Below are 22,968 nucleotides of genomic sequence, written 5' to 3' on the forward strand. Positions count from 1 at the left end.
GCACCCTCCTAATCCTAGGTGACTCCTAGCCTCTAGCTCGCCATTGTGTACTGCCATGCTTCTTCTAGAAATCGTCGGTGGGAAGACCCCTCCTCCATTCTACTCAATCCTCTTGCCCCCCTCCCCCTCTTCGTTATGTTCGGTTAAACCCGACAATCGAAACAAATTTTGGTCAACCGAATTTTCTCTTAGTAGATCCTAAGGGAACCGATTGGTCACCATCTTCTCAAAACCAAAATTTTCAATTTACCGAAGAACCGAATCGGTCGGTTTAGTCTAACCAAATGCCTAGGCGGAAAGTATGCCACTCCTATGACTCAAAGCACAAAGTTAGAAACGAGTCTTGAATTCTTATCATATTTTTTTTCATATTTTTGCCGGCTCCATGGCCATATATTCTTCTTAACCTTTCTTTTGGACTAATTTGATGTATAAATACTCAGCGAATCATGTTAGTCCGTAGATCACGTTGTCATTGCTAAATTAAACCCACCAGGGATTCTAATCTTCTAGATGTACTTTCAAAACCAATAAAAAAAAAATACTCCCTCAGTTTCATATTAAGTGCCGAAATATTACATGTATCTAGATGTATTTTAGTATATAGAAACGTCCATTTTTGGACAAATTTTTGAGTCACTTGATATGGGACGGAGTGAGTATATTTTTTTCCACAAAGGTATTAAAATAAAAAATAGCGCTGTACATAAAAAATAAATCATTGTGGTTGTTATATCTAATCACGTAGTACTGCTCACCTGGAGTAGCTATCTAGTCACCTGGAGTAGCTAATTTGTTTAAGATACAATTGCATTGCCGTCTGACTATCTCAGCCGTGCACGACAAATTAGACGGCCCACGACTTTCGGTTGGCGTGCATAGGCTTCCGCGCGTTCTCGACCGTTCTAGGCAATGCAAACGGCCGCGATTTGCTCGACCGCTCCCTCGCCCACTACCCCTCGTCCTCAGCGTTTGTCACTCGCGCTGCCTTGTCGGAAAACGCTAGCCCCTCGACCAAGCAGCGGCCACCGCGGCAGTTTCTCCTGGCCCTCGCCGACGACCACGGTCGTCGCCGAAGCGCCTCCCAATCCCGCTCGCCGCGCGCCAGATCGAAGCATTCCTCGACCTCACATCCCCCTTTAATTTGGCATTCCTCGACCAAGCAGCGCGGGCTCGACGGCGACCAAATCCCCAAACCCTAAAGCCAAATCCCCCTTTAATTTGGCTGCTCCTATCAGAGCTAGATTTGCTCGGCGCTGGCTGCTTTGAGCGGCGAATCGCATCCTCGCCCGCTGGCCCGCATGTCTCGACGCGCGTGCGCATGAACTCGGCCATGGACGAGATCAACCTGCTGCGGCAGGCGCAGCGACCGCACCATCACCTAACGGACATCGACCTCGAGATCGACCAGTGTGAAGATCCATCTTTCTCCGGCGGCGCACTCGTCGGCGTCTCCTCCCCTCACGACCCCGTCGTCCCTGCTGACGACCACAAGAGCTTCCTCATCTCGTGCTCCCAGCCTGGCATGGTGAACGGCCAACTGCAGCCGACGCCGCCGCAGGGGGAGGAACACGAGGGGATGCTGAGGCTGCAGGGGCATACAAAGAAGAAGAAGAAGGTGGTGAAGAAATGGCGGGAGGAGTGGGCTGACACATACAGGTGGGCGTACGTGGCCGTCCATGACAACACCAGTAGAATCTTCTGCACTGTCTGCAAGGAGTACGGCCGGAAGCATCGCCGGAACCCTTACGGGAACGAGGGTAGCAGGAACATGCAGATGAGTGCGCTAGAGGAGCACAACAATAGCTTGCTGCATAAGGAGGCGCTCCGGCTGCAGTCGGCGTCCAAGGAGAAGGTGCAAACTCCTGAGATAGAGATGCCGATGCCGATCTACGTCAAAGGTTGGTGGTGTTCCCTGAGATCCTGTAATTATGCTGTGGGTTTGTTTGTAGATCTTTGTGTGCTAACGAGTTGTTTGCTGGCTAGATATTTAGGCAAACATCCATTAAAAAATATACAAGGAAAATTTGAGGATTGAGGGAACCAAGAAAAATTTATCCCAAGGGCGTTGAAGTCTACGAGTTATATTCCTGAGTAAATTTCGAACTACGCCAACCACAGTGCAATGCTAAGTAGAGGTGCAATTAGGAATCAATTTGGTAACGAGTAACAAGGACAAAGGGACATATGATGGGAGCTCAAAGATCAATTGTCCTTGTATTTTTGGATTTCTGAGATTACGATTTGTCCTTTTATTTTTAGGTGGAGACAGTATGTTATACTCCCTCCGTCCTAAAATAAGTGACGTGATACAAATCCACGTCAGTTATTTTGGGACGGAGGGAGTATTAAGGTGCAGTATTAAGTTCTAGTTATGATATTTGTTACTTTGATCCCGTGCCACCAGTACACCATTGGAACTTGGAAGTATTCCTGTGCTTTGGTACAAGAAAATGAACATAGGCTGAAGCAGATTATAAGATGAAGGGCTAACTACAAGAAGTCCGCCAAACACTTAGTGATTATGTATGCTTAGTTGTTAGAAGCTTTTCAATCCACTCCATTTTCTATCAGACTGAAGCTACTTAACAATAGTATTACTTATCTTCAAATTTCAAGGTTTTATCTGAATTGTGTATTTCGGGTTCAGCTTTGTCAAAGACAGCAGCTTCAATACTTGAATCTGTCTTAAAGAAGGACCCTCATGAAGCTGAATTCATACAGTCTATCCAGGAGGTGGTTCATTCTATAGAACCAGTTTTGGTGAAGAGCTCCCAGTAACTCTCGCTCTCTCCCCTTCCCGAAGAACAACATGCCTAAGCCTCAAGTGTAATATGTTTCCTGATGATGCCTTTTTCAGATATGTTCAAATATTGGAACGTTTATTAGAACCTGAGAGATGCTTTATCTTCAGAGTGCCATGGCTTGATGACAGAGGCGAAGCACATGTAAATCGAGGTTTCCGTGTGCAGTTCAGTCAGGCATTAGGTCCATGCAGAGGTGGTCTTCGTTTCCACCCTTCCATGAACTTAAGCGTGGCAAAGTTTCTAGCTTTTGAGCAGGTATTTTCATATCTGGCAAGCTAATCCAAATGCATTTTCATGTAAACAAATTTGCTGCTACAATCTGTCTTTGTTCTTGTACCTGCTTAAATTGTCGCAACGATCAATGTACTGCACAGAAATACAACTAAGTAATGAACTATGGAATAGCTTGAACTTCAATGCGTACTGTAGCGTAACTAATCTTTTCCTTATTCCACACTGGATTCTAAAGCCAATGGCATGATTTGCCCGAGAGCAATCTTCCTTGTTTCCAAAAATACTTCGGGATTTGCATGGATGAGCAGGGGTGGAAAGTTTGCTTGCACTTACTCTAAATCTGCTAAAAGCAGATAATTGTCTCATAGTATGCAAATGGATCCAAGTTATATAAATTCTGAATCTTTGCTGTTCCGTATGATTATTTTGGGATCCATTTGTTTGCGTTGGAGAGAAAAGTGACCTCTGAAGAAAGAGCATGTTCTCAATTGATGTCGGAATTAGAAACCTATATCTACATGTGACTTTAGTATAGCATTTAAGCTATTCCCTTTGCGCAGACTTTCAAGAATGCTCTGTCGCTATATAAACTTGGAGGTGCTGCTGGAGGGAGTGATTTTGATCCAAAGGGTAAAAGTGAAAGTGAGGTATTTGTGTTGTATTTTATTTTCTCTGGGCAATAATATTTTACTGCATGTAAATATAAATATGTTTCATGCCAGGTAATGCGTTTTTGTCAAAGTTTCATGGATGAGCTGTATAGATATTTGGGACCTGATCAGGTACTTTGCAAGCAGAGATTACTTCCTTTCATTACAGATCTGGAGTTTTGTTTTCCTAAATTAGTTAAATGGAGTCAAAATTTAATTTAGACAAGATATTCATACTTTGATTTGTGCTGTAGGATTTTCCCGCTGAAGATGTTGGTGTTGGTCCTAGGGAAATGGGTTTCCTTTTTGGGCAGTACAGACGCCTTTCTGGTTATTTTCAGGTACACCGTACACCATACATGTTACCTGGAATAATGTCTCTAGGTTTGCTTTCGTTTCAGTACACTGGTTCTTATTGTTATTATTCAGTAAGAAAGGTTAACCATAAAGAGAAGTAAGGACTATTAACTAGAAAGAGAATATGTTAAACTTGTATTTAGTTTTGTAGTCCTCTAAAGGATAATCCTATATTCTCATAGTTGTCTGACCAAGAATTTGTTTTGTGAAGTACTAATATACTCCCTCTGTCCCATATTAAGTGACTTTCTATTACATGTATCTAGACGTTTTTAGGCATAGATACATCCATATTTGGACAAATTTGAGTCACTTAATATGGGACGGAGGGAGTAGTTGTATTCATTTAATTCCTGCAAGAAAACAAAGTGTTGTTCATTGATAGTTAGTGACAACTTGATAGACCTGTCTTGAAGCTGAACTAATCTCTTAGTTCCACCAGTCCCATTTGTCTACTTAAAGACTATTGGTCTGGTTTCTAGTTTCACTTCTTTGGTTAATCAATCTTTGTGCTCTTCTGTAGATTTCACTGCTGTTCTTATGCAGGGAAATTTTACAGGGCCTAAAATGGTCTGGTCTGGTTCTAGTATCCGAACAGAAGCTACTGGATATGGGCTGGTAAAGTGGTATTTTAACTTCTCTTTGGAGCACTCACTAGTCTGTATCTTGTAATGTGCCACAGTTCTTTAGCAAATTAATACATCGTGCTGATAGTTATTTTGCTGAGGAGTGCTTCAAAGCACCCTCTCTATATTCTTTTACGGATTTCAAGTCGCTTATGAAAAGGGTACTAACGTACCTTGCCAATTATGGTTTCAGATTTGATGCATGATTAAACTAACTACTACCAGTGACTACTACGTATCAGCACAGTCGTGATCTTGAATTCTTAATCTTCTGAAAAAGGAATCTAAGAAGGCTGTTGTTCATGCTTGTTACAGCTGGCCGGTGGCAGCTGTACAGTGTTGCAAAGATGCCTATATGCCTGTTCCGCTGCATAGATTGTTCCTGCAGCCAGCACATATAACCTCCAAGCCGCTAACACATGAACATGTAAATCGGAAGAGCAAAGAATGAAGGAAAGGCTAATTAATCAAACTCCTGTCAAATTCAAGAACAAAAATCTCTAAATCCAGTCAAACTCCTGCCAGCGAGCATATAAGAATAGCTGGGTTCGTAGGAGTCAAACCGAGGATAAATTTCTGGTGCAACAACTCCCGATGATCATGGAGCATCGGTTGTAAAAATAGCTTAAGTACTTAGTGGACAATATTAACCTTTCCAATTCAAATGGGTAAATTCCAATCCCCACCGTTAATTTATGAGAAGGGGTGTACCGAAGCACACCTCTATTTTGCTGCTGAAAAGAATTGTTGATGCAGGTATTTTTTGCACGTGTTGTACTTGCTGATATGAACAAGGAGCTCAAAGGACTAAGGTCTTTGACAGTGATCCATTTGGTTTCTTAGTGTTATATGTTATCCATTTGGCAGCTTCTTAATGTGCATGGTTTGTCCAGATGTGTGATTAGTGGTTCCGGAAAGATAGCAATGCATGTCTTGGAAAAGCTTCTGTCATGTGAAGCTATTCCTCTTACAGTCTCAGGTATGCAGATTTAAAGCTTAATTGTAGTTATTTAAACAGGAAATATCATGCAGTACCATTAGTGGCAGGAGCATAATCAAATGTCTTCTATTGTAGAATAAGCCTGTCTGCATGTAGAGGCACATAATATGAATTGAGTTTGACCATGATGCATTTATCCTCAGTAAGCACAATGATTCATCTTACTACTTCACATTTAACCTACTCCCTCCGACACATATTACTTGTCTCAAATTTGCCCAAATATGGATGTATCTATGTTTAAAAGGCATCTAGATATATGTAATATTTCGACAAGTAATATGGGTCGGAGGGAGTAGCTTATTTATGATTTCGAGAGGCCTTTTAATTCTAACTTTAACGGGCACGTTCTGTGTTCTTACAATAGGTTTATGTGCTTCTTGTTAGGTTACCTATAATAATAGCATAAAGGACTTTACAGGTTTCCGTTGGTTTTGTTTAAGGAAATTATCTCTTACGAAATTAGTGGTTGAATGGAAGAAACCCTGTGTCCAGTAAATATTTATTGGTGTACATGTCAGTGGCTATATCAATTCTAACCAGTGAAACCCAAACTTTCTTCAATTGTTGCAGACTCAAAAGGGTATCTGTTAGATGGAGATGGATTTGATTATGTGAAATATTCAGTTCTAAGGAACATTAAGGCTCAGCAAAAGAGCCTCAAGTGGGTACTTGCCTTTCCCTTATTTTTGTTCGCACATGTTGAGATTTTGATACCATGTTCCAATTACCCAAACAGGGAATACTTGAAAACATTTCCACGTGCGAAGTACATTGATGATGCCAAGCCATGGGGTGAGCAATGTGATGTTGCATTCCCTTGTGCATCACAAAATGAGATTGACCAAGGGGAGGCTCTTGCAATAGTTAGCTCTGGTTGCCGTGTTCTTATAGAATGTATGTAGTCTTGAATTGTGTCCTCTTGGTTGCCTTCTCTGTATTTATCTTCTATTGATGATTATTTTGCCAACTGCAGGTTCAAATATGCCATGCACTGCTCAAGCAGTTGATATCCTAAGGAAGGCAAAAGTCCATGTTGCTCCAGCAAAGGCAACTGCTGCTGGTGGGGTAATTCACCGATAGAATGTTCCTTTCCAATCCTTCCATTGTTCTGAAACAGTTTGATCCTTGAAGAATTGTATAGCTTGCTTTTCCATGTTGAAATTATTTTAAGTGCACCACTTTCAAAATACCAGTGTATTTTCTTACTGGGCACCTAGATTTCTTCACACATGCTTAATGTTGAGTTTGTGTCGAATATGTGTATAGGGTTACAATTGGACTTGGCAATAGCCCAGGGTTAGGTGTTGGAGTCTTACACTTGTAACCTGGGCCTACTAATATATAAAGGCACCGCGGGGTGACCTTTATATGTTGGGTCGGAGTCCACCAAGGGGTGATCTTTATATGTTAGACTAGACAAACTGGTAGGCATAGACACGTAAGGGTCGGAGTCCTCGGCCGGTTTGTCAACATGCTTGTATTATGCGGGGAGGAGCACCCCAGCAAGGGCTCCTGGAGATGTAGGCTTCGGCTGAACTCCGTCATCAAACATTGTCTCGCCGTTGTCTACTTTCTGCTATGTTCTCGGAGTATCCAACACCTAAATTCGTAACACTTAATATAAACCAGTTGAACAGACGGAGGTCATTATACACATCTTCTCCAAAGTAGGCTGTTTCACGATTCCCTAACTTGTTCATTTTTTTTTCTCTTGATAACAAACAGGTAGCGGTCGGAGAACTTGAACTGAGCCCTGAATTTAGTTCAATGCAGTGGTCGTTGGAGGATTTTGAGAACAAAATACAGGTATGACCTGCTGCTCCTGCCCTTTGGTGGCCACCCTTTCATTTTTCACAATAGAGAGACATCAAAAGTTCTTCTTTTGTTTTAAACAGGAAGCGGTAAAACAGACATATGAGAGGTCCCTCAAAGCTGCTCTTGATTATGGAATCATGAAAGAGAACCCAGAGTTAGTTTCCTTGTGTACTGATGCACTTCTGAGGATGTCTTATGCATCTTGCTTCTACCTTGTATAACTCCAGAAGCTCTCTCCAGGTCTTTGGTGCATGGTGCAAACATATCTGCCTTCCTTAACATTGCACAAGCCATGACTGATCAAGGCTGTGTGTAGTTAAGCGTTTGGTTCTGTCAAGAAGCAGAATTAGGTACTCGAGGCAGCCATGATCTCTTGTTGGAAACTGTGGCCATTTGACGTGAAGAAACATATATATTATACGTAGCTTCACAGATCAGTTTGTTTCTTGCCCTTGTAAAAGCTTACCCCCTACCATTTACAATATATACCAGGGCCTTCTGTTGTAGATCACCGGTGTATTTATTTATTATTGTAGAATATACCAAGGCCAATTGAAGAAGGAAATAGAAGAAATTATTTCATACTCATAGACTTTTGTTAGACCGGAAGTAATGTTGTAGTGAGGCTGTGTTTGGTATTGCAGTGAATTCTCGTAATCCTGTTTGTCCTTATTTAATGGTTTGGGTAAGCCATTTTTCTATTTTCGTGTCTATTTTTCGCGCCAGGTCAGAATGCAAGTTACATAGGTGAGCAACCTACTGATCTGTATGGTATCAGAGTGGATGAACGGCTCGATTCCGTGACAAACTTGATTAGACCCACCTGTTTGTCCTTGTACCTATTTATTGTTTGGGTAAGCCATTTTTCTATTTTCGTGTCTATTTTTCACAACAGGTCATAATGTAAGTTACATAGGTCAGCAACCTACTGATCTATATGGTATCAGAGTGGATTAACGGCTGGATTCCGTGACAAACTCGATTAGACCCACCTTTCTGGCTATTGTTACTTGTATCTACTCCTTCCATTTCAAAGGTTGATGTATTTTGTTTCGTTAAGACAAGGCTTTCATCAATGATAACTCTATTAATATGTGTTTCTACATATATAAAATTTATATCAATAGATCCATCTTAAAAGTTCTTTCTAATAATCATGATTTTGTATCATATATGTTACATATTAATGATGTAATTTGTGGTAAATCTTCGTCGTAATGAAACAACCTCGTGAAATGCAGGAAGTATTTTATTTTTATTTACCAATCTTCCTGCTTGTGTCTAATTTTTTCACAGTACATTATAAAGTCAAGCAAAGCATACAGTTCGGCCACCACAAACTAAGCCTAAATGAAAGCGTGAACACCAGCAGACTGGCAGAATTTATGTGACGCCGATAAAATTAAACTATTTTTATCAGACAGGAACCTAAGAAAAGTAACAGCGTTAACTAGGGTTAAGGTATCAAGTGGGTAGGCATGTTTACAGAATAGGATCCATACACCTTTCAAAGAAAAAAAAAAGGATCCATACAGCCGGCAAGAGCTGCCCAAAGGATATAACCCCGACGACAGTAAATTACAAAGAGGTGCACAAAGGATATATGACCCTGACAAAAAACACCAGAAATTACACGACGAAGCACATTATGCAGATGCAGTTTGAAATTCGACACCTCAACTTTGATCAGGGTAAGAGCCCACTGCTACCTTGCCTTGGATAGCCTCTTCAAGGTATTTGCCAAAAGGCGACCAAATGATGATTGGCACACAAAAATAGTGGGCTATACCTACAACATATAAACCACGTTGGGTTTTCACTACAATAGATTTTGTGCAGCATGTCCTGTCTTATGATCTTGAAGCCTAAGCTGATGACTTCCCTGTCTGTTCTGCTAAAAAATGCTCGAGCATGTCCTCCTCGTCGTCTGTACAAACATTAGGACACCGGGTTTCATAAGGTAGATGTTACCATTCGGACTCGAAAAAAAAATTCTAGGAAATTTACCTTCAAAATCATCAAGTTCAATGTCCTCCTCCTCCTCTTCCTCGTCTTCTTCTGCAAGTGTACTCGATCCTTTCTGAAAGGACAATTCACGAGAGGTAAAATATATATATCGGTACAAGAACATCAAATAAGTGAAGAAACAAAAATGGAATAGCACTGTAGTAGTAGATAGGCATATGCCCAAGTATGTTGCAATAAGGTAAAACACAGGCAAGAGAAAACATCTTATAGGTAGGATAAAGTACCATCATATGCCTTCCACTTTCAAAATACTGTCTCCCGGTGAGTTTCTTTTCCTTTGGGGCTGTAAGAGATGACTCTGGCATAAGCCTGCATATGCATATAATGGAAATTCGGAAGATATCTATAAGCATATATTTTGGCACTTTGAAAGTCAGGAACAAATGCTGTTAAAAGGAAAGAGATCGTGCGTGAAGAAGAACCCCATTTCCATGAGATCGAGACCAGGGCAATTGTACAAAAATGAATAAAAAATGAATGCTTACTTAGCACGTTGTAGCGCCAATTCAGCTTCAAAACGCTCTCTCCAGGCGGTAAAACTCTCCTTAGTCACAGCTTCACCATGGGGTATAATGACCTAACATGTAAGTAAATGTTTCATTTATAAAGAATATACATGGTAAAGGGGAACATAACAGTAAATTCATACATCCATGATTCAAAGATACGCCACATGCAACACTTAGATATGCTCATGTAATCGGCTCAGCGGGGCAAGCACAAAAAACCCTCAAAGATGCAGCCAACAGATGCCAGTGACAGTAATTTCTTTTAATATATGCGTGCTCTTAATTGGGAGAAATGAGTTTGTGCCACTGCATTGACGAACACTATATATCAAGGCACAGCTTCATTGCACCATCTGTCCACTGATCCTGGATGGTTACAAATATGCAGCAATAGTTGAAATAATTCATACATATCCAGTAGGAAAGAACATACAAAAAACCAAGAATACCTCCTCTGCTGGTTCATCAGTTTCCTCAGGTTCCTCATCTACAGCATTTTGACCATATTTCTCAGTTAACCATTCTTTAGCCGAGTCAAGAAGAGTATATACCATAGCCATGCCAAGATTCTCATTTGCCTAAATGATTGGAAGGTTGAACACAACATGAGATGATATATCAAGTACTGGTGATCAGTATACCTCACACACAATAATATGTTCCTAAGGTCGCACAGTCAAAATACCATGGATCTGGGTGTCGGTATTTTCCTCTATATTGATGATCAAAACTAAATATATTTGACCTCGATTATGACTTAGAGGTAGTAATAAACTAGTTTTCCGTGGATCTGGGTGTTGTCTTTGTTAGGATGATCTCATCTCCACCCGCGTGGGCCCAACGGCCCATTGGGCCCTTAGATCTAACGCGCCCCGATCGGGGGCGCCCAACCCAATATGGTTGGCGGGCCCCTGTTACACTGCGATATATAAAGAGGTGGGGGCCGGCAGCATGCAACACGAGGTTCGTCACTGCGCCGTACACCCCACCGAAAACCCTACCAATCTAGGTCGGCGCAGCAGTAACGGGAAGCTCCGCCGCCGCCGTCGCTCGCGCCGTCATGTCGTCCACGGTGCCTTCGTCCAGCCAAGGAGAAGGTACACCTCTCTCTCTCTCTCTCTCCCCATGCTGCACTTGAATCACAGAGAAGAGTCTCCCCGGCCTAGATATACACCTATATGTTCCTAGGCAATCTATCAATGGTATCAGAGCTAGTGTAGGTTTGTGGATCCATCAGGTAGAAAGAGAAAGAAGGAGAAAGCAAAAGAAAACAAAAGGATGGAAACCCTAACCCTAACAGACTAACCCGAGGTGGCGCCTGCGGCCGCCGCCGGTCGCCGTCGCGCGTCCTCCTCGCCGGGAAAAGGGCGCCGCCACCGGTCGCTTGACGGCGACGCGCGCACCGCCGGGTGCGTTCGCGCGCCGGCAAGAGGCCGGGGACGACGCCACGCCAGTCACGCCGGTGAGCTCTCCGGTGAAAGAAACAGAGGAGGTTGGGGGAAAGAACAGCCGCCGGGGCTGCACGCGTGGTGGGCTGCGCGGGCCGAGGTAGGCCGCAGGCCAGGCATGCGCGGAAGTTTAGGATGGGCCTCGGGCCAGAAAAGAACAGCGCACGCGTGGCAGGCCGTGGGCCAGGCGCGGTTTTGGGCTCAGAAGGTTTTTATTTATTCACAAGAGCATCTATTTACTGTTTATATTCAGATTTTGCACATTTCGGTCTAAATTTTCTCCTATTCAAACTGAACCAACGAGATGTTTGTTTTAGGAAATAGTAAAAAGTGCAAAATAATGCTTCTGAAAAGTATAAGGTTATGAATTTTTTCCGCTGCAAATAGTTTAAAGTGTTGTTTAAATATAAAAAAACATGATTAAAGGTGTTTTATGATAATTCTGATCCTATTATTTTTCTTGACCAACGTCATTAATAGCATGATCATGATTAATGGTTAATGTGTGCATTTAATTCTATTTTCTGCCCAATGGTGATATAGATTAAATTGCACAAACAGTTGTATGAATTAATTTTGACCTACGTTGGATTAATGCATGCAATTGTTGTTATCTTCTCAGGTCATTGTGGTTTCAGGAGGGTACTACTTGATGGGATGCATCAAGGACGTGCCAACCCTCAGAGGTGACAACTACACTGAGTGGAGAAAGAAAGTTGACCTGGCTTTCGTCTGTGCTGAGGTGGACTGGGTGGTAGACACTCCACAGCCACCAAAGCCGACAGAGCCCAGTCAGGGATAATAAAGATGATGCTGCTGCTTGGGAGAAAAAGAAGAGGGAGTATGCTCCATTGGAGATGTCATACACCCTCGATATCAAAAAGTGGCTCACCGCCAACAAAAAGTGCATGGGGCTTTCATAAAGAACACAATTGAGCACGCTATTGCAGAGTGTGCTTCCGTAGGGGAGCATCTTGAAAAGATAAAGAGCCAGTTCACTGGCTAAAGATATATGCTACCTAGCTGCTAAAGCAACTGGTGACAAAAAAGTACACAGGAGGAGGACATGGCATAAGAGAGCATATCCTCAGGATGAGCAACATGGCATCTAAGCTGAAACCCATGGATGCTGATCTAGAGATCAAGCCTGCAATGCTTGTTCATCTGGTTATGGCTTCACTGCCAAAAGAGTGTGACACCTTTGCTGTCAACTACAACATGCAGCCAGAGCGGTGGGACATTGAAAAGACAATAGCCATGTGTGTGCAAGAAGAGGACAGAATTAAATCTTCATATGGTGGTTCCCTGAACTATGTGAAGGATAACAAGAATGGTATAAACTACCATTCTTTGCCATTATTGACTTCAGCCATGTCGGGCAATCTTTCTTGTAATGCCCGGTCTTCTTGCAGTGGAGGCATGTATCTTTGTCCACTGGAAAAGACTTTTGCTGATGCTGATGTTGCAAGCGAGCTTTACCATGTGGCTTTGAAGGGGAACTTTGATTGCCTTGATTGAAGTTCTTTTTCTTGTTATCCTTCACATAGTTCAGGGAACCACCATATGAAGATTTAATTCTGTCCTCTTCTTGCACACACATGGCTATTGTCTTTTCAATGTCCCACCGCTCTGGCTGCATGTTGTAGTTGACAGCAAAGGTGTCACACTCTTTTGGCAGTGAAGCCATAACCAGATGAACAAGCATTGCAGGCTTGATCTCTAGATCAGCATCCATGGGTTTCAGCTTAGATGCCATGTTGCTCATCCTGAGGATATGCTCTCTTATGCCATGTCCTCCTCCTGTGTACTTTTCTGTCACTAGTTGCTTTAGCAGCTGGGTAGCATATATCTTTACAGGGATTCCTTTCGACGCGTACTACGCAAAGAAACGAAAGATGCACTGAAGTTGCAAATGAAGTCCAAGCGGATGTTGAAGCTGTCGGCGACATCTCCTTGGAGCTTGCCGATGGATACACGATTCTGCTTAGAGATGTTTTTTATGTTCCTTCATTACACAGAAACTTGATTAGTGTTTCACGTTTGGACAAAGTTGATTATGAATGTCATTTTGGACATGGCAAGTGTGCCATAAGGTTTAATAATGATTGTGTGGGTGTTGCCTTCCTTCACAATGGGCTTTATTTATTATCCATACGTGAAAAAGTATATTCTGTGTGTAATGTGAATGAACATGTTGCCGCGTCAGAGAAAGCACAAAAGAAAAGAAAGAGGACTAATGAATCATCGAAATTATGGCACTGTCGTTTAGGTCATATTTCAAAGGGGAGAATAGAAAGACTTGTTAAAACCGAAATTCTTCCTCCATTAGAATTCTTAGACATAGAGCAATGCATAGATTGCGTTAAAGGAAAGTATGTAAAGCAAATAAAAAAGGGTGCAACACGAAGCACCAGCACACTAGAAATTATTCACACGGACATTTGTGGACCATTTCCTGTGAAAAGTGTGGATGGTTATGATTCGTTCATAACGTTCATAGACGACTACTCCCGTTATGGTTACATTTATCCAATAAAAGAAAGGTCGGAAGCGTTGGATAAATTTAAAATATTCAAGGCTGAAGTTGAAAATCAGCATGATAAAAGAATAAAGATAGTAAGATCTGACCGTGGGGGGAGTACTACGGTCGTCACACCCCATATGGCCAAGTCCCTGGACCTTTTGCAAGGTTCCTACAGGAGACTGGAATAGTTGCCTAGTATTCAATGCCGGGCGAGCCTCAGCAAAATGGAGTAGCTGAAAGGCGTAACCGTACCCTTATGGATATGGTGCGCAGTATGATGAGTTATTCCACATTACCATTGGGATTGTGGATGGAGGCATTAAAAACCGCCATTCACATTCTCAATAAAGTACCAAGCAAGTCGGTGCCCAAAACACCGTACGAGCTGTGGACAGGTAGAGTGACTTCTCTACAACACCTGCGGGTGTGGGGGAGCCCTACTGAGGTCAAAGTGTTTAACCCAAATATTGCAAAATTGGATACCAAGACAGTAAGTTGCCATTTCATTGGTTGTCCTGAAAGATCAAAAGGTTTTCGTTTCTACAGATACACAAAGTTTGTAGAAATAAGACACCCGTCTTCTTAGAGGACGAAATGATGAGGGGGAGCACGGTAGCTCGAAAAGTTGATCTTAAGGAGAAGAGGGTGCATGCACCTAATCCAATGACTCAGGAGCCATTCTTTTCACTACATGTTGTCGCCACACCAACAATCCCTGAGATTGTGGTGCCAACACCTGGTGCTCCTCCACACATGGCAACAATGAGTGAAGGTCCGGAACTGTCCGTCAGGAGCCGACTCAACCCATTGTTGCACATGAAAGGGAACTGCAGCAGCCACCTCCAGAAGATGTGCCACATGAAGAAACACAGAACGTGCCAGAAATTGAGGCCCATAGAAGATCTCAAAGAGTTAAAAAGTCAGCCATTCCTAAAGATTCGTTTATAATACAGAAAGAGTTCATATGGAGAATGATCCCACTTCATATGAAGAAGCCATGAGTAGTTCTCACTCATCGAAGTGGCTGGAGGCCATGGAAGATGAGATGAAATCGATGAGTTCCAACGAAGTCTGGGACTTAGAGGAAATTCCTAAAGGAGCCAAAACGGTAGGTTGTAAATGGGTCTACAAACCAAATATGACTCTACAGGAATATAGAAAAATACAAAGCATGATTCGTGGCAAAAGGATTTACACAAAGAGAAGGAATAGATTACAATGAGACATTTTCACCAATCTCATGCAAGGATTCCTTCAGAATAATAATGGCACTAGTGGCGCACTTTGATTTAGAGCTACATTAGATGGATGTAAAGACGGCATTTCTAAACGGGGATTTAGAAGAAAAGGTCTACATGAAACAAGCCAAGGGTTTTATCATGGAAGGCAAGGAAAACATGGGATGCCGCCTAAGGAAATCCATTTATGGATTAAAGCAAGCCTCTAGACAGTGGTATCTAAAATTCAATGAGACTATTAAGAAATTCGGGTTTAAAGAGAATGTTGAGGACAACTGTGTTTATGCAAAGTTTAAAAGTGGGAAATACATTTTCCTAATTTTGTATGTGGATGATATCTTACTTGCTAGCAGTGATGTCAGTCTACTACTAGAGACAAAGATCTTGTCCTCAAATTTTGATATGAAAGATCTTGGTGAGGCATCATATGTTTTGGGCATAGAAATTCACCGAGATAGGAAATATGGGGTTCTAGGACTATCGCAAAAGGCATATTTAGAAAAGATTCTAAAGAAATACAATATGCATGTGAGCAATGCCACACCTGCTCCTATAGTCAAGGGCGACAGTTTTGGGAAATTTCAATGTCCCAAAAGCCAATACGAGATCGATCAAATGAAAGCGGTTCCATATGCTTCGGTTGTTGGAAGCCTACAGTATGCACAAGTGTGCACTCGCCCTGACTTAGCTTTTATCACCAGGGTACTCGGTAGATATCAAGAAAATCCAGGCATAAAGCACTGGAAAATGGTAAAGAAAGCATTGCGTTATGCGCAAGGCACAAAAGACCTCTTGCTAACATACAAAAGATCTGATTTCCTATAAATAAAAGGGTATTCAGATGCAGATTTTGCGGGAGACAAAGATGATAGAAAATCCACGTCAGGATACGTATTCACTCTCGCAGGCGGGTCTGTTTCGTGGAGAAGCTCCAAACAGTCAATAGTTGCATCATCCACGATGTATGCAGAATTTATAGCATGTTATGAGGCCATGGGGCAGGCAATATGGTTAAAGAAATTTATACCCGACTTGAAAGTGGTGGATTGTATCGACAAACCACTAAAGATGTACTGCGACAACCAGCCCGCAGTATTCTATACTCACAACAACAAGTCGAGTAATGCTACCAAACCAATTGAGATAAAGTAATATGTTGTGAAAGATAAAATCCAGGATCACACTATAAGTCTCGAGCATGTAAGGACAAAAGATATGCTTGCGGATCCGCTTACGAAAGGCTTACCACCCAATGTGTTCATAGCCGGCTTGGGTTTAACGGAAAACCTATGATTCCTGGATCAAGAATGGCCCGAAAAGAAACAGAATTTGTTTCAACACGGAGAGGTATGTTGTAGCTGTCTAATTCTATCGGCAATTGAGTTGAGATGATGAAACATGCTCTACGTACTAATCGGTAGTGAAACGAGTAAAGTAAAAAGTATACAGTTAAAAGTAAATGTTGAGATCAAGGGGGAGAATGTTAGGATGATCTCATCTCCACCCGCGTGGGCCCAACGGCCCATCGGGCCCTTAGATCTAATGCGCCCTGATCAGGGGCGCCCATCCTAATATGGTTGGTGGGCCCCTGTTACACTGCGCTATATAAAGAGGTGGGGGCCGGCAGCACGCAACACGAGGTTCGTTGCGGCGCCGTACACCCCACCAAAAACCCTACCGATCTAGGTCGGTGCAGCAGTAACGGGAAGCTCCGCCGCCGCCGTCGCTCGCGCCGTCATGTCGTCCATGGCGCCTTCGTCCAGCCAAGGAGAAGGTACACCTCCTCTCTCTCTCTCTCTCTCTCTCTCTCGATCCCTGTATCCATGCCGTACTTGAATCACAGAGAAGAGTCTCCCCGACCTAGATCTACACCTATATGTTCCTAGGCAATCTATCAGTCTTCACTCTTCAGTGCTATTGTTGTGGGTCAACCAGTCCGCTGTGGGTGTTGTCATTGTGGTTAACTAGACAAGAGATTGCCGTGTTGGTGCAAGTTTGCCAACAACTATGGCTTTGTTGTTGGGAGTGGATGCATAAGAATAGTTTTTCTGGTGGTTATTTCCATTAAAACCTTGATCCTTGCATTTTAACTTCTACTCTTAGTCATTGGGCAGAACTCCCAGTTTTTCACTTGAAGAAATAAAAAATTACTGCCTATGCGTATTTGATTGCTTTTATTTAACTCCAAAGATATTCCTCTTCAATTGTTACCACACTTCAACGATTCAATTTTGTTTGGATCCAAAACAAAGTACTTACATACCTCTTGGTCAAGCTTTTCTTTCAAGGATGTAAGGTCTTCTGGTTTAATACCCCGCACACTGCATGGTTTTGTTAACAATTGGATGGTAAGCTTTAGAAATACAATAAGCATGCATCTTGCACCAAAAGCATGAGTATCCATAAACACAATAATTTGGTTCAAGCCTTGCAAGAGCATCAAGTTAAATAAGACAACCTTTTGACATTCACAAGTGGAGGCTCATCTGGGTACTTCTCAGTGTGTGCAAAAATCAGCGCCATTTGAACTGCAAATCAGGGCCAGATAACATGGTTACATGAAATCTGACTTGAACACAGCATCTCAGAATATGTGCAAGCATGTTTGTTTCTCGAAAAATAATATAATTCTCTACAGATCTGTTTACCTGGAACATGAGCCGCCTCGTCAAAATCATCATCCTAGTGAATACAAAGTAGAGTGAAATAATATCTCGTCAAAAGAAATGCAAATACATTTGTAGGCATAACTAGCACCGCAATTTCAAGAAGCATAAACACACGACACGACGTTCAAGGCTATGACGATGTAGATAACAGATTGATTCCTCTGCAAGTACCTGAGGGGATAGCAGGATCTCGAAGCAGCGGGAAGTGGTGTCGATCCCGCTCTCGCTGGGGTCGATCTCTGCATCAAATTCCGTATAGAACGGTGGTCAGATTTGCCAATGAACAGCAAACACGAGCTAGAGAAATGGAAGAAGAACATAAATTAGGGAAAGAAGGAAGGAAGAGAAGAACCCTTGATGTCGTCCATGAGGATGGCCTGCAAGGCCTCCATCTCCATCTCCTGCTCCTGCTCGTAATCTTCCATACCACCCAGCGCGACAGCACCACAAGCGCAGAGATGCAAACAAACCAAGTGAGTACCACAACGGAAGGGGAAAGGAAGTCGGCGGGAGGAGGAGGCAGGAAGGATAGGGTTTTGGTTCGCCATACCTGCCATGGCTGATGATGTCTTTGTTGCTTCTTACTCCGCCGCTCTACTCGTGGAGGATCCGAATTATCCTACTGGAGAGACGGCGGCGCGGCGGCGGCAGCGGGCGGAAGGAAGGACACGGTCACACGGCTGCGTGCGTCGCCGGAGGAGTGGGACGGGCTTTTTCGCGGCTATGTGCAAACGGGCCTGCGTTCTGGTTAAGAGCTAGAGGCCTGCTACTGCTACCCGCGGCCCAACAAGCCACGCTCAGACATAACCCAAACCCCCATTCCCTTCTTCCTCCTCCGCAGACGGCGAGAGACCCAGCCTCCCCTCCGCCTCCCTCCCCCCCTTTCCACTACTTCTCCCTAGCACGGTGACCTCCTTCCTACCTTCGCGGAGCAGCACCACCACGCGCCGACGCTTGCGCTCGCTGAGGCGCCGCCTTCTCCGGAATCATCCGCTCCCGTCCCCGCGTTCTTGGACGAGAAAGTCCTTCTGGGCTTTGATCAATTTCTGCCGGGGGCCGAGTGTGAGGTGATGGTGGTGGGGCAGTGAGGGCGGGCGAAGGTTAGTGCGATGGGAAGCGTCGGGGGAGAGGAGGAGTTCCCCGCCGGCGTGACGGGGGCGGACGCCGAGGTGGGTGCGCTCGTCTGGGTGCGCCGCCGCAACGGATCCTGGTGGCCCGGACGGATCCTCGGCCAGGACGAGCTGCCCGAGAACTGCGTCGTCCCGCCGCGCTCCGCCGGCACGCCCATCAAGCTCCTCGGCCGCCCCGACGGCAGCATGTCCGTACAACCCCTCTTTCGTATTACTCGTATCTGTTTTCTTTCTTGCGCTTATGCGTAGATTCGATCTGTTCAGATGAGCCTTGCTGCGGTTGGTGCTTGGCCTTATGATGGGCTTATTTTCTTTTCTTCGGGTTGTTTACGATTAACAGCAGCTGTGTTTTTGCTAGCCTTGGGGGCATAGAGTTGTAGAGTTGTAGTATCTGCATCAGACTTGGGATAGGGAAAACTAGGTACTTTATTGACTCTCAGAGTCTATTTGGCCACTTCAATGTGAAGCCAAATATTGGTCAAGGCATTAGAAGGATCAATTCGGTGATAAACATATTGAGTTTCTTGAATAATAAGAGGTATTCCCCTCCAGGTCACAAATAAGTTGACGTTTTGGAAATTTACGGTGTCTTCAAGATCTAACTTTGAGCACTAGTTTCTATCATAGTATATATATAATACCCAACAAAATTCTAATATTATGAGGATACTTTTCGAGACAAAACTATTCATGTACTTCTTTAAGATTATAATGTAAATATTTATAACAGTATAAGTGTTCAAAGTTTGACTGGAGGCATCTCCGAGACGTTGCTTTTTTTGGGGGAACTGGATGGAGTAATATTTCGATTTATCTAATATGTGGAGGTGATCTGGTGTGCGGACATATGCTCGATATTGTCCTGTGTGGTCTGAAAAATAGGGATGCTAAGCCTGTGATTCCCCTCCTGAACTAGTTTGTTTACGGTTAGTTTAGAGTAAAGTGTCTTGTATACTGATGATTTCATGTTGCCTGCATATTTTAAACTTTAACGATTGATTGCCTCAAAAAACAACTTTAACAATTGATGGATTGTTCTTAACTGCTTGGTCATGTTTGCAAAATTAATGTTTATTCACTCCCCTCAGCGTTACATCTTTTTTCTGTACATTTGATCGGAAGGGAGATTTTCATTTTGTTTCTCACATTTTACATCATGTTTTTGCACATACCTCCCTTTTTCTATTTCCCATAAATTGTTATGCTTTGTATTCTTGCATCCTAAGCATTAAGATGTATATCTTACTTGTTTTCTTTTACTTGACTATAGTGACTGGTATAATCTTGAGAAGTCTAAGCGTGTGAAGGCATTCCGGTGTGGGGAGTATGAAGAGTGTATAGAAAAAGCTAAGGTTCTAGCTCACCAGCACAAGAGGGCATACAATGAAGGAAAATATGTTCGCAGAGAGGATGCCATTTTACATGCTCTTGAAATCGAAAGATCTCGCTTTCCAGATGAAAACGAGGTAGACGATGTTGTGTGTGCATCCCAGAGCACCTATTCTGCAAAATCTAAAAACACAAGTGGAACCAACAAAAGATCTTCTCGTGTTGCAAGAGGTCTGTATGATATTGAAGAAAAGTCACCTCAAGGTTTATCTCCAGCATCGTTCAAAGTGCCGCAAAATATATCCTCTTCAAGCACTAGATATGCTTCATCATCAAGGAAGAAGCGAAAGACTTCAAACAAATTTGAGGGTAATACAGGTCAAGGATTCCGGCGTATGAGAGACCTTATCGGATCAAAGAAGGCCCCCAGACAGAAGTCAAGTGCAGGTTCAAATGGGTATCAGGATCTACCTCTTCTTGAAAGTGGGACAAGCTTTGGGTATGAGTTGTCTAGCACCAATGGAATAAAAAATAGTAAGCAGTCCCATTCATTGACAAAAAGGAAACGCTCTAATATCGGCCAAGCTTATGAAAATTCAAGGAAGAAAGACAGGCGCCGACCTCTATCGAAATTATCTGAAGATTCAGCGGTGACAGTCCCATCATATTCTCCCTGGGACCTTTCAGGGCAGTCTTCTGTCCAGTACCCTGGAGACAAACTATCCAATGTGTTTGAATCAAGCAAGGGGAAGTCTGCTTTGTCAGTGAATGTGAATAATTATTCATACAGCTCAGGCACTTCAAGTGCAGAGACCTTAGCAGATGCATCATGGACCAATCACAGTGGTGCCACCAAAGCTTTTCAACTGAAGGAAGAAGTCTCAGGCACGACTGGGTTTCTCAATGATGACTGCTCTGATGGTGATGAAGTTTTTGACACTCGCTTTACCATGGAGGATGATGTCCTGGCTGAAGGTAAACACGGAGTTTCGCTTTTCTTACAGTTGCACTATACTTTTATTAAGCATACTGTTTTTGACGACAATGGCCATTACATAGCGGGTAAATAGGTGTGCAAGAAGATAAGAACCGTGTGTTTTGTTCTAATACTCTTTAGGCAACTCCTAAAAATGGTGTCACAACACCAGTGATATGTTATTAAGCTCCTCCATGCTTTGTTATAGTTGAACCAATGTACACATGGGCAATGTTCCTGCACAGCAGTCTTTCATATTTCTAGCATACGGGCTACATACCCTTATCATGTTTTTCACTCTCTTGATGGAAGTTGCCAAATTTATTACGATGGGTTAATTTATTTTCATGTTGTCCCTCTCTGAACATGTCACAAAATATATTGCTTACTTCTCAACTGATCTTTTATCAGGTCATTTGCACACGCGTGAATCCTGTGCATATGTAAAGGATGCGATCTTAAAACCCAAAAGGCGAACTACTGACTATAGCATTACAAGTTCCAAGAAACAAAACATACAGGTTGATAAGAATTTGTTGGTGCAACAATATGAAAGGAAAATAAAACACCAGGAACAAGGCGAAGATGTTATTGGGTTGGATGCAAGAGAGGCAAGTGCTTCTTTCTGTAAGCACACTGATCCTGGGAATAACATGGAAGATATGATAGTTCCTGGAGCTGGTGGTGCCGGTGTTATGGGGCAACAATACTGTGAAAGCGGACCTGAGCATGATGAGTCATCTGAAACTATAAGCAACCATTCACACTCGGGGATGGTTGTGGCAGCATCTGCATACTATAAGTCACCGTTGCAAATGATACTGCCTGAGCAGAAACCTGATCTCAAATATGCAACATGCCATTCCGTAAAGCCAATCAAGAGTGTTTTTCGAGACTACAAACTTTATGATGTTGAGTTGGAAGCTGATGGAACTTTTAAGGGTCATCGTGTGCCTCTTGTTTCTCTTGACAGTGAATGGAATGGTAAACCTATTGTGGGGCTCCCTGTAACTGTTAAGGTTTTGGATGATAGCTGTGCTGCAGAAAGTAGAGACGTTGACCATCCAGCAACAAGCAGTCTTAACCACTTGCTGAAGGGGAGCAAAGTTGCAGAACCGCGGCAACCAAGATCGTCACATGCATCAAGATCAAAACACAGTGGTCGTAAAAAGATCTCGGAGCGTGATACGGATAAGTCCTGGCGACCGCATACCAAGCAATCAACAACATCTTCACCAAAGAAAATGCGCAGGCTCTCATCCTTTGCCAGTAGTCGTAGGGAGCGCAAAAACAGAAAGCCTGTACTTGGAAAAATTGGTGGACCCACTATCGCGTGCATCCCGCTTCGACTAGTTTTCAGTAGGATCAATGAAGCATTAAGCTTTCCAGTGAGATCAGGAAACCCCACCGGAGTAGCCCTGCCAGGACTTTGCATTGAAGAGAGCCCCTGATCATACATTTACTAGCTTTTCATGTACATTAGTCACCATATAATTTTTTAAAGCTTGATGCCTGGCATGTTAATATGACTGTTATGTGCTTGTAATCCGTAGTTCCAGTAGGCAATTGCTACATACCCACCGTGAGTGTCGTCCAATGGTGGAAGAAAATAAGCAGCATGAGGA

General features: G+C 43.0%; 3 protein-coding genes across 7 annotated transcripts; 2 read left to right on the forward strand and 1 right to left on the reverse strand.

Moving 5' to 3' along the window:
- Positions 1-950: 950 nt before the first annotated feature.
- On the forward strand, positions 951-8,193 carry LOC100833076 (NADP-specific glutamate dehydrogenase). 2 transcript variants are annotated; one of them, XM_003569161.3, is made up of 15 exons: positions 953-1,901; positions 2,651-2,777; positions 2,861-3,062; positions 3,602-3,688; positions 3,764-3,823; positions 3,946-4,032; positions 4,595-4,666; positions 5,431-5,486; positions 5,568-5,653; positions 6,248-6,338; positions 6,414-6,571; positions 6,651-6,742; positions 7,403-7,483; positions 7,573-7,646; positions 7,733-8,193. In XM_003569161.3, the coding sequence occupies exons 1-15, from the start codon at positions 1,322-1,324 to the stop codon at positions 7,806-7,808; spliced, it is 1,929 nt and encodes a 642-aa protein (XP_003569209.1). In that variant the 5' UTR covers positions 953-1,321; the 3' UTR covers positions 7,809-8,193. The 2 variants fall into 2 exon arrangements, 1 of the variants encoding a protein (XP_003569209.1); XR_730799.3 differs by lacking the exon at positions 7,733-8,193 and having other exon boundaries at positions 951-1,901; positions 6,651-6,737; positions 7,573-7,652.
- A 728-nt stretch (positions 8,194-8,921) lies between these two features.
- On the reverse strand, positions 8,922-18,612 carry LOC100833389 (RWD domain-containing protein 1). Of its 4 annotated transcripts, XM_003569162.4 has the most exons (11): positions 18,459-18,609; positions 18,261-18,326; positions 18,080-18,147; positions 17,888-17,921; positions 17,698-17,767; positions 17,503-17,560; positions 10,479-10,607; positions 10,006-10,097; positions 9,745-9,829; positions 9,500-9,572; positions 8,922-9,419 (listed from the first exon to the last, which is right to left on the reverse strand). In XM_003569162.4, the coding sequence occupies exons 1-11, from the start codon at positions 18,463-18,465 to the stop codon at positions 9,358-9,360; spliced, it is 744 nt and encodes a 247-aa protein (XP_003569210.1). In that variant the 5' UTR covers positions 18,466-18,609; the 3' UTR covers positions 8,922-9,357. The 4 variants fall into 4 exon arrangements, with proteins under 4 accessions (XP_003569210.1, XP_024315812.1, XP_010231920.1 ...); XM_024460044.1 differs by lacking the exon at positions 10,479-10,607 and having other exon boundaries at positions 18,459-18,612; XM_010233618.1 differs by lacking the exon at positions 18,459-18,609 and having other exon boundaries at positions 18,261-18,333.
- A 136-nt stretch (positions 18,613-18,748) lies between these two features.
- LOC100833692 lies at positions 18,749-22,962 on the forward strand. Its single transcript, XM_003569163.4, has 3 exons — positions 18,749-19,226; positions 20,309-21,342; positions 21,755-22,962. The coding sequence occupies exons 1-3, from the start codon at positions 19,018-19,020 to the stop codon at positions 22,792-22,794; spliced, it is 2,283 nt and encodes a 760-aa protein (XP_003569211.1). The 5' UTR covers positions 18,749-19,017; the 3' UTR covers positions 22,795-22,962.
- The last annotated feature ends 6 nt before the right edge of the window (positions 22,963-22,968 follow it).

Source organism: Brachypodium distachyon, chromosome 2 (genome assembly GCF_000005505.3).
Source record: "Brachypodium distachyon strain Bd21 chromosome 2, Brachypodium_distachyon_v3.0, whole genome shotgun sequence".
NCBI lineage: Eukaryota > Viridiplantae > Streptophyta > Magnoliopsida > Poales > Poaceae > Brachypodium > Brachypodium distachyon.